The sequence below is a fragment of the Protomyctophum parallelum genome (genome assembly GCF_964188405.1).
Source record: "Protomyctophum parallelum genome assembly, chromosome: 10".
Lineage (NCBI taxonomy): Eukaryota > Metazoa > Chordata > Actinopteri > Myctophiformes > Myctophidae > Protomyctophum > Protomyctophum parallelum.
In genome coordinates this window covers 27,523,637-27,536,672 of record NC_139704.1, presented here as the reverse complement: position 1 = coordinate 27,536,672, position 13,036 = coordinate 27,523,637, and the positions used below count along the sequence as shown (strand labels likewise).

General features: G+C 41.8%; 1 protein-coding gene and 1 long non-coding RNA gene across 17 annotated transcripts in view; one reads left to right on the top strand and one right to left on the bottom strand.

The window, feature by feature from the left end:
* The window catches only part of LOC310866288, a 579,577-nt gene that overhangs the window by 540,345 nt on the left and 26,196 nt on the right, over positions 1–13,036 (bottom strand). The window lies entirely within an intron of this gene.
* LOC310866095 (mitogen-activated protein kinase kinase kinase kinase 3-like) overlaps positions 1–13,036 on the top strand; it is a gene marked incomplete at its 3' end in the record, with an annotated part of 59,039 nt that overhangs the window by 21,431 nt on the left and 24,572 nt on the right. For 7 of the 16 annotated variants that reach the window (XM_083775429.1, XM_083775423.1, XM_083775427.1 and 4 more), the window contains exons 8-15: positions 609–681; positions 1,275–1,406; positions 1,514–1,576; positions 1,847–1,928; positions 3,260–3,376; positions 8,207–8,285; positions 9,757–9,815; positions 12,964–13,029. In XM_083775429.1, coding sequence (XP_083631555.1) covers positions 609–681; positions 1,275–1,406; positions 1,514–1,576; positions 1,847–1,928; positions 3,260–3,376; positions 8,207–8,285; positions 9,757–9,815; positions 12,964–13,029 — 671 coding nt within the window. The remainder of the gene's footprint in view (positions 1–608; positions 682–1,274; positions 1,407–1,513; positions 1,577–1,846; positions 1,929–3,259; positions 3,377–8,206; positions 8,286–9,756; positions 9,816–12,963; positions 13,030–13,036) is intronic. The other 9 variants (XM_083775416.1, XM_083775428.1, XM_083775415.1 and 6 more) reach the window with 2 other exon arrangements.

The window sequence follows — 13,036 nt, the reverse complement described above, 5'->3', positions numbered from 1 at the left end:
CTTAGTTATGAAAAATATAGCATTAGCTTAGCAATCCGGACCAGCCAAGCTATTGACTAGGGTCAAAGTACTACAGGATGTTGTTGATCGTTAAACCGGAAGTGACTTAGGAAGATCCGTCTATTTTAGCCAAAATCAGCATAATGGTGCTTTCCCGCCATCTGGTGGCGAATCGAGAGAATACATTTGCAATGAATGAAAAAAAAAGAAAACATCTCTTCAATCCACCAGATCTTTCTTGTATGTTAAAACGATGAATTAAAAATATGCCAATTTGTTACCCAAAAAAAAAAATTGGGACTGGTAGGGTTAACAATGAGATGGGGGCGGAAAAAATGGCCGAGGTCAGTTTTACACTCCTTGTTGATTTTACGCTCTGTATTTCTCTGGGTATGTATGACTTCTTCAAATGACCTAATTTACTCACTTGCTTCTTTCTCCTCTTTCGCTACCCCTCTCTCTCCCTCATTCCTTTTCTCATTTCCGCTCTTTTCTTAATTTCTAACCATTTCTTCCTCTTTCATTCCATCTCACATCCTCCTTCCTTTCTCACTTTGTCACTTATTTTCCTTTTCTCAATGTATTTTTCTATCTTTCCCTCTCTCTAGCTGACTTTGGTGTATCAGCTCAGATCACAGCAACTCTAGCCAAGAGGAAGTCTTTCATTGGAACTCCATATTGGTAAGTGGTGTCTAACAGAGGTGAGGACTCGATAGACGGTAGCAAAAATCACAACAAATTGTTTTACACATAAATATTCACAGCTGGTTAATTAAAAACATTGATCCTTTCGTTTAGAATTTATAAAACATGTAGCAAGATTTGCTATGTCATTCTGTAGCCTGTTCCAGGACAAAGGTGCAGTTCTGCGCTCTGTACGGGCAATAGGGACTGAAAACATAAAGATGTCTTTGGTTTGTAAAATAATGAAATATTATTTGGGGCCATGTCCATTGAGACTTTTATTCCCGGCTGAAAACGCCAAAGCGCTTGGCTAAAAGCGCCCTAGTTAAAACTCAAGCTCAAGCTTCAATCAGAGAAAAACATCACACGTGAATGAGCAAACGCAAAATGCCACACTGCCGGTGTTTTCAAAAATGCGGCGCTCCCGTTGTAAACAATTAAACACCCTCACACTGGACACACTGGATTAAAGGCTCATCTCTCTCTTTACACTGCACTCCTTCTCACTGCCTGTGTCTCTTTCTCTCTGCCCTATATCTGTTTCCTCTTCTGTCACTTTTGTCTCCCTCCATCCTCTCTCTCTCGTGTAGGATGGCTCCAGAGGTAGCAGCAGTAGAGCGGAAGGGAGGTTACAACCAGCTGTGTGATATATGGGCTGTGGGCATCACCGCTATAGAGCTAGCAGAGCTACAGCCCCCAATGTTTGACCTGCATCCCATGAGGTAGGGGGGTGTGTGTGTGTGCGTGTGTGTGAGGGAGAATGTGCAGCTCTGTTACTATCTCTAGACGTTGATGTTGAGATTTAACCTGGTCTCTGTCCATCTCCCAGGGCTTTGTTCTTGATGACAAAGAGTAATTTCCAGCCTCCCAAGTTGAAAGACAAAGTCAAGTGGTAAGTGGAGGCTGTGTTCGCACGCTGCACATTCAATGCATCTGCAAATCAATCCACATTCACTTGACTGTTGACTTCTCTTCTTGTCTCTTTGTTGTTTTGTCATTTGGACCCTCCCCCCCGCCCTCTCTCTCTCTCTCTCTCTCTCTCACTCTCACTCTCACTCTCACTCTCACTCTCACTCTCACTCACTCACACTCACACTCACTCTATCTATTATGTGTCTATCTCTGTCTCGATCCCCCTGTGTTTTATGTTGCTTTTTAACAGGACAAATAATTTCCACCACTTTGTCAAACTGTCTCTCACCAAAAACCCAAAGAAGAGGCCCACAGCAGAGAAACTCCTACAGGTGAATGCCAAAACAAACATCTGACACTGCTGCACATGTTTAGGAGCCACTAGACACTACAACTACTGTATATTAACTCTGAGGCGATTTTAAGGGTGCGCACACAGGACCCACATCCTGTTTTTGGCGTCCATCATAAGGCTAAATAAATAGCGTCAATGCTAGCGAGCTAAAATATAGCCATCCTTGTTCTAGAAAGCGCCATTGTTTCCATCTAGACCACCGGATAATCAGCAAAGACCTCTGAACATCGCACGTTTTATCCAAACCATGGAGTGCTCTGTAGATTAAGAGTTATTCAGCTTTTTAGTCCTGTATAATGGTCGGTGGACCGCAGCGCGGTTGCACAACCCGGTCTAGGATCGCTAAAGAAGGAAAGGCCAAGCCAAAATAGAAAATAATAATGTAAAAATAGAAATCAGCGATCCGGTTTGATATCAATAATAAAGCTTATCAGACGGAGCATTCCGTCAGAAGCAGTTGCTAGTTAGATTCCTTCTGGCGGAACGTTACGTCACAAGCAGTAAGTCTGTTAAATTGCTGTGGAAAATAAATAATACAAAAATAAACACATTGTGCTGCAAATGATGCTGCAAATGAGTGCAAAGTGAAATTCCAGAGTGAACAGGAGTCTAGCCTCGGTCCCAGCCTTACTCATCTGCAGAGAGAAAACAAACATGCAGAGTGTTCCATACAGAGTTTGCGGATTTGCCGTCTGTGCCGGCCTTACACTAGTTCTCTTATTCAATCGCCATTTGTTTTTGGTTTACATCTGTTCTAGATGATATGAAAACTTAGTCCATGGCATGTTGTTTTCTGTATCTCTTCTATATATATATATACACACACGCACACAGCTCATAATATGCAGATCTAGTACGTCAAACCATGTATCCGGGGTTTGATGTGGTCAGTGTTGTGATCTTCATATATGACTTGTGATCTTCATATATGGAGTTCCAGGTGCTGATAGTCAGCTCCACGTATGGAGATCCATAATGTTGTACCAACTTGGTTAATTTGCAAGTCTGATTCGTGTCGTGGCAACTACAGTGGTTGTCATGAGACTGTCACAATATGGCCATATATGGGCTAATGAGGCATAACAGGGATTTTATTAGGGGCATCGCATCGGATGTCACGTGATGTCACGAGGCATGACCATATATGGGGGCGTGACGGACCAACAGAAAATGCACATATATGGGGGTGTGGCGGACCAACAGGAAATGCACGTTTTCATAGTAAAACACGGTTAGGGTGGAATTCTCCTTTTATGTTTGAATATCCAGTTTTGATGGATTTTTGATGATTTGTCCGTCTTCCCACAGCATCCATTTGTGTCTCAGCCGCTCAGCAGGACTCTGGCCATAGAGCTGCTAGACAAAGCCAACAACCCTGACCACAGCACCTTCAATGACTTTGATGATGATGATCCCGAACCTGAGGTAATGTCTTGCCTCTTACAAAAGCTGTGGCTTTTAACCGCTTGATCTCTAGCATCCATATTCTGGGCGAACATTTGCTGAAAATGAACTTGTAGATGGGCTATTTGCCATTAACCCATTGACACATGGTGCAACAGCTGTTATCTGGAAAAAGAACAAATATAGTTGCTTCAGGACTCTTGTCTCCAATAGTATAGTACTGCAGGCAAGCTCATTTTGGGTAGTCACAGTAAGTAGAGGAAAATAATCCCACACACTGTCTTCACTTGACCTTCATCAGGCATCCAGATGCCTGATGTCGGTCTGAAGACCGAAACGTTGCTCAATAAAATCTAAACTCAAGTGAAGACAAGTGTGCTGGCTGGATTATTTTCCTCTACTTATCAGTTCCAGTTATCCGACGCACCTGTCCTTTGTAGGTGTGCAGAAGGACTTTTTCTTATGGGTAGTCACAGTAACAAATAACAGTATTGTAATACTTTAACAGCATCATGGAATGCTTCAAGCCCAATAGAATTAGTTGATGGAAATAACTGTTTTTCAGTATATATAGGCTACTGTTTCTTTTACAATTATTTAATTGTTCCTTTTCCTCATTCCTTGCCTCTACCTTTTGAATGATTCTCCCTTCTCTCAATCTCACCTTCTCTTTTTTTACACCATAAGCCTTTTCTCCTTGTCCCTCACTCCTCCTACTCCACATACTCGTCCTCATTAAGCCACTCGCCCTCCACTTCCTCCTGTTCCCCATCTCTTCTCTTCCTCTTTATTCACTTTCCTCTTATTTGTTTTACTTCTTCCCCTCCTCTTCCTACAATCTCCTCTCCTCCTCCTTAGTTCAAGTACAGGGGTCATTTCTTACCCATAAGCCCCGGGGCTCGGCGTGCGCCCCGTTTTGCGGCACGTAGGAAGGTACCAGTGTGGCCTGTAGTGTCTGCAGTGATGACCTTCTAATATGGACAGGATGTGTGTGTGCTATTCCGAAGCCAGTCGTATGCAAATCATGGTTGGAAGTGACGTGCGCCTGCTTGCAAGCCATTCTGTAACTAGCTAGCCCACTAACGGAATACGGGCGCTAACCTATTCCATCCACCACTGCTTGCCAACTCGGAGGGTGCTCTTGTCGATGGCGACGAGTCTCAATGCTCATCACTGTCTGCGAGTGTGCTGACATTGTTGATTTGCATACGGTTGGTTTCTAAATAGCCTACACACAGACAGGATGAGCTAATATTGACTAGGGCAGTCAGCCACAGAACATGAATGGATAGATCATTTAATTAAAATGAAAATTAAATCAATATTGTTCAGTGGTTATTTGTCTGCTGCACTGAAGATCTAAGCCATAAATTGTTTTCTGGTTGGAATCATGGTGAGGTGCACGGCACTCTGAGAACTAATGGGTTTAAATGGCTAAGAAGTCATTACGTTAACATTCCCATGGCAGTTGTGATGAATACTCGAGAATGTCTTGAGTCTCATGCACTGTCCATGTGTGCTCATTTCCATTGGAGTTTCATGGCTGCCATCTTGCCTGCACTGACAAAATAATCGAGTACTGAGACTCCAGGAAGACTATCCAGTTCAGTTCTGTAACAAGGAAGGAGCACATCAGAATCCTGAGTGGTGGTACTCGAACGCTTTCATTTTCTGCCTCTCTGTTAAATTATCACTGCAGTATTTTACTGTTAAGGGTCATGAAATGGCTCCCTCCTGTTTTGATGTGGCGACTCATCCCAGAGTGCAGAGAACGCAAACAATCATTCTGCAGTTGGTGATGCACTCTCTACACTTTAAAATCCTGTCGGTTAATTTAACTCTTAGAGGAAAATGAACAAACATTGAACATTGTAGAAATGGAACCAAATTGGTCTCTTTGTACAACACTCAGGATTTGACTGTGTTGAAAAGGCAAGTGGGACATTGTGCTCTGCTGCCATATTTATGCACATGGTTCATTACAGTGACTAACCCAGACCTGTGGAAGAGAAGGATGAACTTGGTTGAGGCTTGAAGTGATGCTTTGGTTTGTTTGGTTGTTTTGTCCAGGCCGTTTGAAAAGCAATGTGTGAATTTGACCTCTGCAATTATTTTGTGTCTCTGTACTGTCCCTTCACATGCAGCGGACCTGTTCATAGTGTGGATTTGACAAGCTTTAAGCATTTACTTTATGGTATGAATGTGTCCTGTATGCAGTCCTCCTACATGCATGGTTTGATGCCTGTGTGTGTGTGTGTGTGTGTGTGTGTGTGTGTGTTTTTTTTTTTTTTTCGCGAGACATGGCCAAAGCATTTCCAGGGGTCCCCAGCCAAAAAGGTTGAGAACCTCTGGTGTAGACAATCACATAACGTCAGAGTCTGAATGTAAATTGTTGCAGTTTGTTTATTAGAAGAGTTCAACCTAGTGGTATTCATTCATGCCACCATTGCCACATATTTAAACTAAAAACTAAACTAAAAAAAGTTGTGTGAAGTCCACAAGATGGTAGCACATTTCGTCAGGTCACCAATTTCGCCATAATACAGCCATGCTGGAGTGATCGAGTGGCCAAGATTTGGCGTATTGGAATTTGGCTTTAGAGAAAAGGTTTTAAGTCTGGACTTAAACACGGAAGTGAATGGTGTGTGTGCACGAAACAGGTTGGGCGGGGCTGAGCAAGGCGTTGCCTAGCAACTGGGCCGTTTTATTTGATAAGACGTCTGTGGACGTCTTAAACTATCCTTATATTTGTGTATATGGAGCTTGGGTGAGTTTACCAGAGTAGACTTCTTCAACTCCTGGCATCACAAAACATGGCGGGTTGGATTTATCCAAGCCCCCAGTAAGGCTATCCAACGTTGAAGCTGCCACTACCTACTGGCCAGGGTTGGGAGGGTTACTTTTAAAAAGGAATCCCCTACAGTTACAAGTTACTTGCTAAAAAATGTAGTCAGTAACGTAATCCCGATTACTCCATTTAAAAAGTAACTACAAGTTACTTTCAGTTATTTTTGGATTACTTTTAAGTAAAACTCAATTTAATTAGATAATACAAGTTTTACCATTGATAGACAAGAATGTTGAGCCTATGAAGGACAACTGAAATAAGGTCATTTAATTGTTAAGAATTTGACCTCTGAACAGTTACATTACTGTAGAGTCATTGTGTCAACTTATAACAGATCATAAGAAAAATGCATCTTGACCTACAGAACCATTTTGATTGTTTGATTGACCAACCAACAACTTTGACAACCAACAACTTGACAACCAACAACTCCATCCATGTGTGGTCAAAGTGGCAAATAAAAACTATTTTTGCCATTCCTGGCTGACACTCATTTAGATAGACATGGCATGAGCTTAAAACATTGACTAGACAGTAAAGACTCATTTATATAGTCTACAAAGAACTCAGCCCTATACAATTATATTTATACCACGTAGGCTACTCTTTAAATAAAAAGCCTCATTGTATTTGACCTAAAAGACAAGACTGCGCTACCCATTATTTATCCCCAATCCAATATATCATAATATGCTCTCCTATCTAGTGTCTCTGCAGTGTTGCCTGGTCTGATTATTATAAGCCACATTGGGCTTATTTTTCTGAAGTTGCTTGTAAATAATGGTAGAACGGTTGTGAGCTTGTAGATCGTCTATTTTCAAATAGCCAACATATATAAATATGCACATTGTTTAATGGACGATATTATATAGCTTTGAAGTGCTCGTGTGGCCTTTTATAGTCGCTTTTTTTGGGCTTGTTTTCATAGACCTGGTTGCTTATTTCTCTCGCAAATTGGCAACACCGCCCTGACGCAGCAGCAACCTCCACTGTGAGGATTTTACACAGAGTCAGAGAGGTGCGCGCTGCGCTCAACTCCAATCCATTCCGTTTGGTGTTATAATAATTTATAACTTGTTTGTAAAATTAATGAGGGGAAGGGGAGAATGTAATCCTCATGTAACCCCCGTTACAACACCCCCGTTACTGTAATCCAGATTACACATTTTAAAATGTACTCTAAGACGTTACAGTTACGTTTTTTTTTTACTCTGATTACAGTAACGGATTACATGTAATCCGTTACTTCCCAACCCTGCTACTGGCGAAATGTGGAATTGCAGCACTTTCGTGGAGGTGGACGGACGTTCATGACGTCACGTGCGTAAGCCCTGCTAGGCTAATACTTCCACTCGATCGAGCCATTGAGTTATACTTCCTTCCGGCAGTCTTCCGGGTGCTTAAAAAAGCCACTGAGCAACTTCTATTGAAATTAATAGCGAGAGGGCGGGGCTAATGCTCCGGTTCGGTCTCTATCCTTTTATTACTCTATGGATTTATCAGTTCAGACAATGATTCCCAAAATAAATTGTATATCATATATTTATTTTTTATGAGAATGCCTAATTATAACATAGGTACTGTTTTTCCACATCATTTGATTTTACTGCGTTCAAAGTTATCTGTTGTCCTGGCTTTAAGGGTTTCCCTTTTAGGGAAATGTTTTGGCCCATGGCGTCACGGCCAGACCTGCTAGGTTTCTGCCAGGGACATTGAGGTGTTGTTATTGTGTCTTGGCTGCATTGTGTTGCCATGGTTCAGTTGCCTGGTGACTGAATGTGGACGACAAAAAAACCCAAAACATATACTGTACATTTCGCTGTGTCATCAAATTCGCACAAACAGGAAATACTCCTAGGTTGTTCACTTCTTACTGTACTGTCCCATTGAAAACGACCAATGATCCAATGATAATTCTGTGAACAGTTTTGTGGGGTTTTATGCATGTTCGTACTGCTGCTGCCCTAACGGTTAGTTTGTATGTTCCTGTTCTCTCCTGCCAGTCTCCTGTCTCTGTTCCTCATCGCATTCGTTCCACCAGCAGAAGCACCAGAGAAGGAAAGACGCTGTCAGAGATCAACTGTAAGTGTGTGTGTGTGTGTGTGTGTGTGTGTGTGTGTGTGTGTGAGTGAGATAGGGCATAAAAAAATCGATTTATCGATTTATCGACTTCATTAACACGAGTCGATTCAGATTATGAGAAGAGACGTAACAGATGGAAGCGCGCAAACTTTATCCCCAAACCATATCTCCCTCACCTCCGTGCTGGAAATAAAACGTCTTCGTTTCCGAGGCTACATCCGTGCTGATGCAATGACTGTCCTGTTTCTGGTTAAGCTTTACGCGCGGGGCACATGAACCTCGCCGTCTCCGGTCAGTGCGGGTTGTTGTTTATTTGCATGGCTCAGAAAATAAGTAACAAACTAACAGAACGTTATCGAGTTGTTGGAGGAGGAGGAGAAGGTTCACGTGGAAGGTAATGCAGATTGTATTCTGATGATGTGCCAAACTGCTGCTGTGATGATACAATTTACAATTTACAATTTAGGCATTTAGCAGACGATCTTAATCCAGAGCGACTTACATTAAGCAAGAACAAAAAAGCATGGGAATAGATCACATAAAAACATTTATCAAGAAACATGCGTAAGCTAAGAAAGTAACAGTGGAATATCTATATAATGAAGCTATACATGTAAACTGAGAATAATAGACCTATGTGTTCTATATTGTCCTAGCCCTGAAACATGATGGAACCATGGCTAATATAGTCCTACCTGGATAACATCATCTTTTCATTTTGACATGAAATAATAATCCTGTACCGGTAGCGTTTGGCTTCATTAACGCGATCGTGACAAAATAGCCTACAGCTGCTGCTGCTGCCCGCAGAGCATACATGAACGGTAGCCCCATATGTGCCCTCTCCTCTCCCTACGCTCATTCTGTATCTCGGAGCTACAGAATGAGCGTAGGGAGAGGGCACATATGGGGCTAACATGAACGGTAAAGATTGGACAGTGCTACGCAACATGGAAGTAACACTGACTCGAAGCCGTTTATAAATCAGTCGAACGGACGAGTCAACTTTTCACCGCCGTTTGGTCCCCGTCGTCCGTCCACCAGCCCGGTTCCGGCGAGCTGCCCCACGTCCGAAATGGTTGAGAAATGACAGTTACAGTTTGGGGGTCCCTGTACTGTACTGTTATTGTACTGTACTGTCACACCTGAAATCATCATAATATACAGTTAATATGTGTTAATATGTTAGGATGTATAACAGTGACACTTGGTGGTGAAAACCAACCAAATGCTCGGACACAGCCAGGGCCACACACATAGCTGTCTATAGGAGTGGTTGCACCACAAAAAAATATGCTTACTTCAATTTCTCTTTGACGATTTCTCTGTCAAACAATTACAAATGATCTGGTTATCTGTTCTTTTCCTTTGCATAAGCATATCACCCATTTGATTCCCCTCCTTCGTCTTCATCTTTCACTTCTCTCTCGCTCTCTCTCTCTCTCTCTCTCTCTCTCTCTCTCTCTCACAGTCGGTCAGGTGAAGTTTGATCCTCCATTGAGGAAAGAAACAGAACCTCACCATGAACCGGTAAGCTATTATCAGATGTGATAGTTTGTGTCTTTGTGTGTGTGTGTGTGTGTGTTTACCCAAATGCACTATATCTAATTTGAGAGTTTGGAGTGTGCATAATCTAATTTTGAAGAGGTGTGTGTGTGTGTGTCGTGCACGCATGTGATTCCCACTGCACAAGACGTTTATCAATCTGTGTTGGAACACTTAAACCCATTCACACGATACACCTTGGTGGGATCATAAGAAGGCTTCTCGGGAATGAGATGGCTTCTTGGGAACTTAACAGACAAATTCCCTTTTACCTAATAATGTCTGTCTTGACATGACATAATAGATTTCAGGGGGGCACTCCATGACTGACTACATGAATCCAGGTGAAGGCTACAATAGTAGGATGGTACTTAAATCTACGTTTTTCAAATTGATTAGAATTGAGTTTGACTAAATCTGTCAAAATATCATGCAAAACTCTAGGATGGGCTGGGCTCATCTGGGCTTACCGCGGACCATCTTCCAAAGCATACCGTAGTTTTGGTAGATTGTTGAGGAAGCCACTAGATTCCATTCAGTACTACTTGAATATCAACTTGCAGAGAGGCTCAAACTTGATTGAGATAATATCCAGCACATTAAATATCATTGCAGACAGGTGCATCGGAGCAGGCAACCAGTCCCGCACACTGTCTTCACTTATATAGCAGTAGTGTATTCGACTACTGAGAAACGCAAGGTTTCGGTCTCACGACCTTCATCAGTTATCTCTCAGGTGTTTTTCGTCAAAAGTTCTGTGACAATGTTGTTTTAATGCACTTTAATGTGCTTCTTGATTTGGAAGTTGTAGCTGAAAAGATCCATGATGCAATGATTAGCCAACAGCCGACTTGACTAAATTATTGAGGTATAAGTAGTACCATTTTATCGACTATGGAGAGTTTTTTTTTTAAAGCCATTAACGATAAAATTGTATAATTATTTATACAAGCCCTTACCCGTTGTGAGATATTTGCCCCCCCTTGTGGCCGTGGGGGGTACTGCGCCCGGGTGTGTTTGTAATTGACTAATAAATTCATTAATAATCATTAATGTGTCAAATCGAAAAAAGGGCTTAGTTACGCCCTCCATATTCATATGGTCAATGCCTGTGTGAAAAGTGGGAGTGATTGGTGCAGGCAGTAAGGAGTTACGGCAGTCACAGTGACACACCGACAGACACACGAACACACACTCAGACATTGTTAGAATTATAGTATGATGATGATGATGATGATGATATGATGTATGGCAGAAGTTGTGAATATTAATGTTCAATATGTGGCAGAAGCTGGGAATAGACGTCTCGACACGTGACATGATGGGTAAATATCGATGAGGTTTTAAAGACAGCTTAACAATATGTCAAACCAGGCAAACTCCGGTAAACCAAGTATATATACTATAGGGGTTACAGAAGGAATCGGACTATGCAAAGGGTCTCAAGGAGTGGATCCTGGCACGTACCGGAAGCTAACCAGTTCATTGGATTTCCTAGGGCTGCACGATTATGACTAAAATAATTAATATCTTCGATGTATTTAGACAGCCACTGTGAGGACAGAGAGAGGGAGAGCATTTCTTTAATATATAAATTAATAACCAACTTAGAATGAGCATGTGAATATTCAGTTGATGTATCAAGATATCACAGATGTCTTTTGGATATGAGACATTAGGCGACAGTGTTTCTGATCGCAGTAACGGCCGTTTGGAAATCTCCATTTCGGTGAGGAGAGAGATTCTGTTTCTCCTGCATCTCCTGACATCATTATATGACTTTGGTGCTCCTGAAGATTTTAAGCTTGCGTGCTTTCACTGCTTACACGCAAAACCATTGGTTTTGTCGCTAGAAAAGCATTCTGTAGGTCTTCAGCTCTCCGCCACTTGGATAGTATTGGGTGTCATCCCGGGAGCAATTCTTAACTCCATGTTAAGACCATGCGCCATAACGCAAGTTCCGCTGTTAAAATGTGTGTCATATCTTTGGTCAAATAGTATGCAACGGTCCTGTGGTTCTGATGGATGGATTAACAATGATCTGGTTATTAGTGTGATACTTGTGTAATTGTGAAGAGATGAAGGAAAGGGGCAACAGTTGACAAAGTAAGATGTTGAAGGAAAGGGGCAACAGTTTTCAAAATAAGATGATTGAATTAAATGCCATCAAACACAATTATATAATTTTGAAAAAAGAAAAAAAAAAGATTTAAATTAATTGTGCAGCCCTAGGATGACCATATAATTACAACGTCCCAGGTTTTGATCCCTGCTGGAGACGCTATGTTGCATGCCACCCAACAACTCCCACCCCTTACCTTCCCCTTTTTAGTCTTTTCTTCATTACTTTCCTGTGTCTTTACACTGTCCTGTCTAAATAACAGAATACATAGGCCTACTTAGAATACACTGTCCTGTCTAAATAACAGAATACGTACTGTAGGCCTACTTAAAAATCTAAGGAAGGTGATCTTAATGTCCTCTTGAACAATTTAACTCATTCATTGGTTAATTGTCAGTTGTCACTAATGTCCATTTGTCTGAGTGTTAACTTGACTCTCTCCCACTCTGATTTGGATCTGGGATCCCATGTTGATCTCCAATAGATGTGGTTGAATGGAAGGGTTCATGTTCAGTGCATGGTCACAGTGTTCTCACACTCAGTTATATATTGATTTCCCCCCCTTTAACTTGCTTCATCATCACTCCTACAATATATCCTCAGGATAGCTGGAAGAATCTGCTCTTAAAAAAACACATTCCCTTAATGTTATTCATGAAAATTGTTTGCAAATTATTTATCCATTCACCTTATTCATCCCCTCTACCCATCTATCCAATCTCCCCTCTTCCTCTCAGCTGCTTATCCCTTCATCCCTTTATTTTCATACTCTATGTAATCCCTCTCCATTTCTCTAGTCTATTTATCCTTCCTTCTGCCCATCCTTGATGCCCCCCCATCCAGCTATCCCCCTATCTGTCAATCTTTCCTTCCTCCAATCATTACCCAACCATCAATATATCCCCCTCTCTCTGCTATCTATATATCTCTCCCTCCCTCCCTCCCTCCATCCCGCCATCCATGTCTTCAGGTTAATAAATTAATATGAGGTCTCTCCTGTGTCTTGCTTAGCAGTGTGACTCTGAGCCTTATCTGGACTGTGTTGAGGAACTCTACTATACTGCAAGACCTAACCTGGTACTAC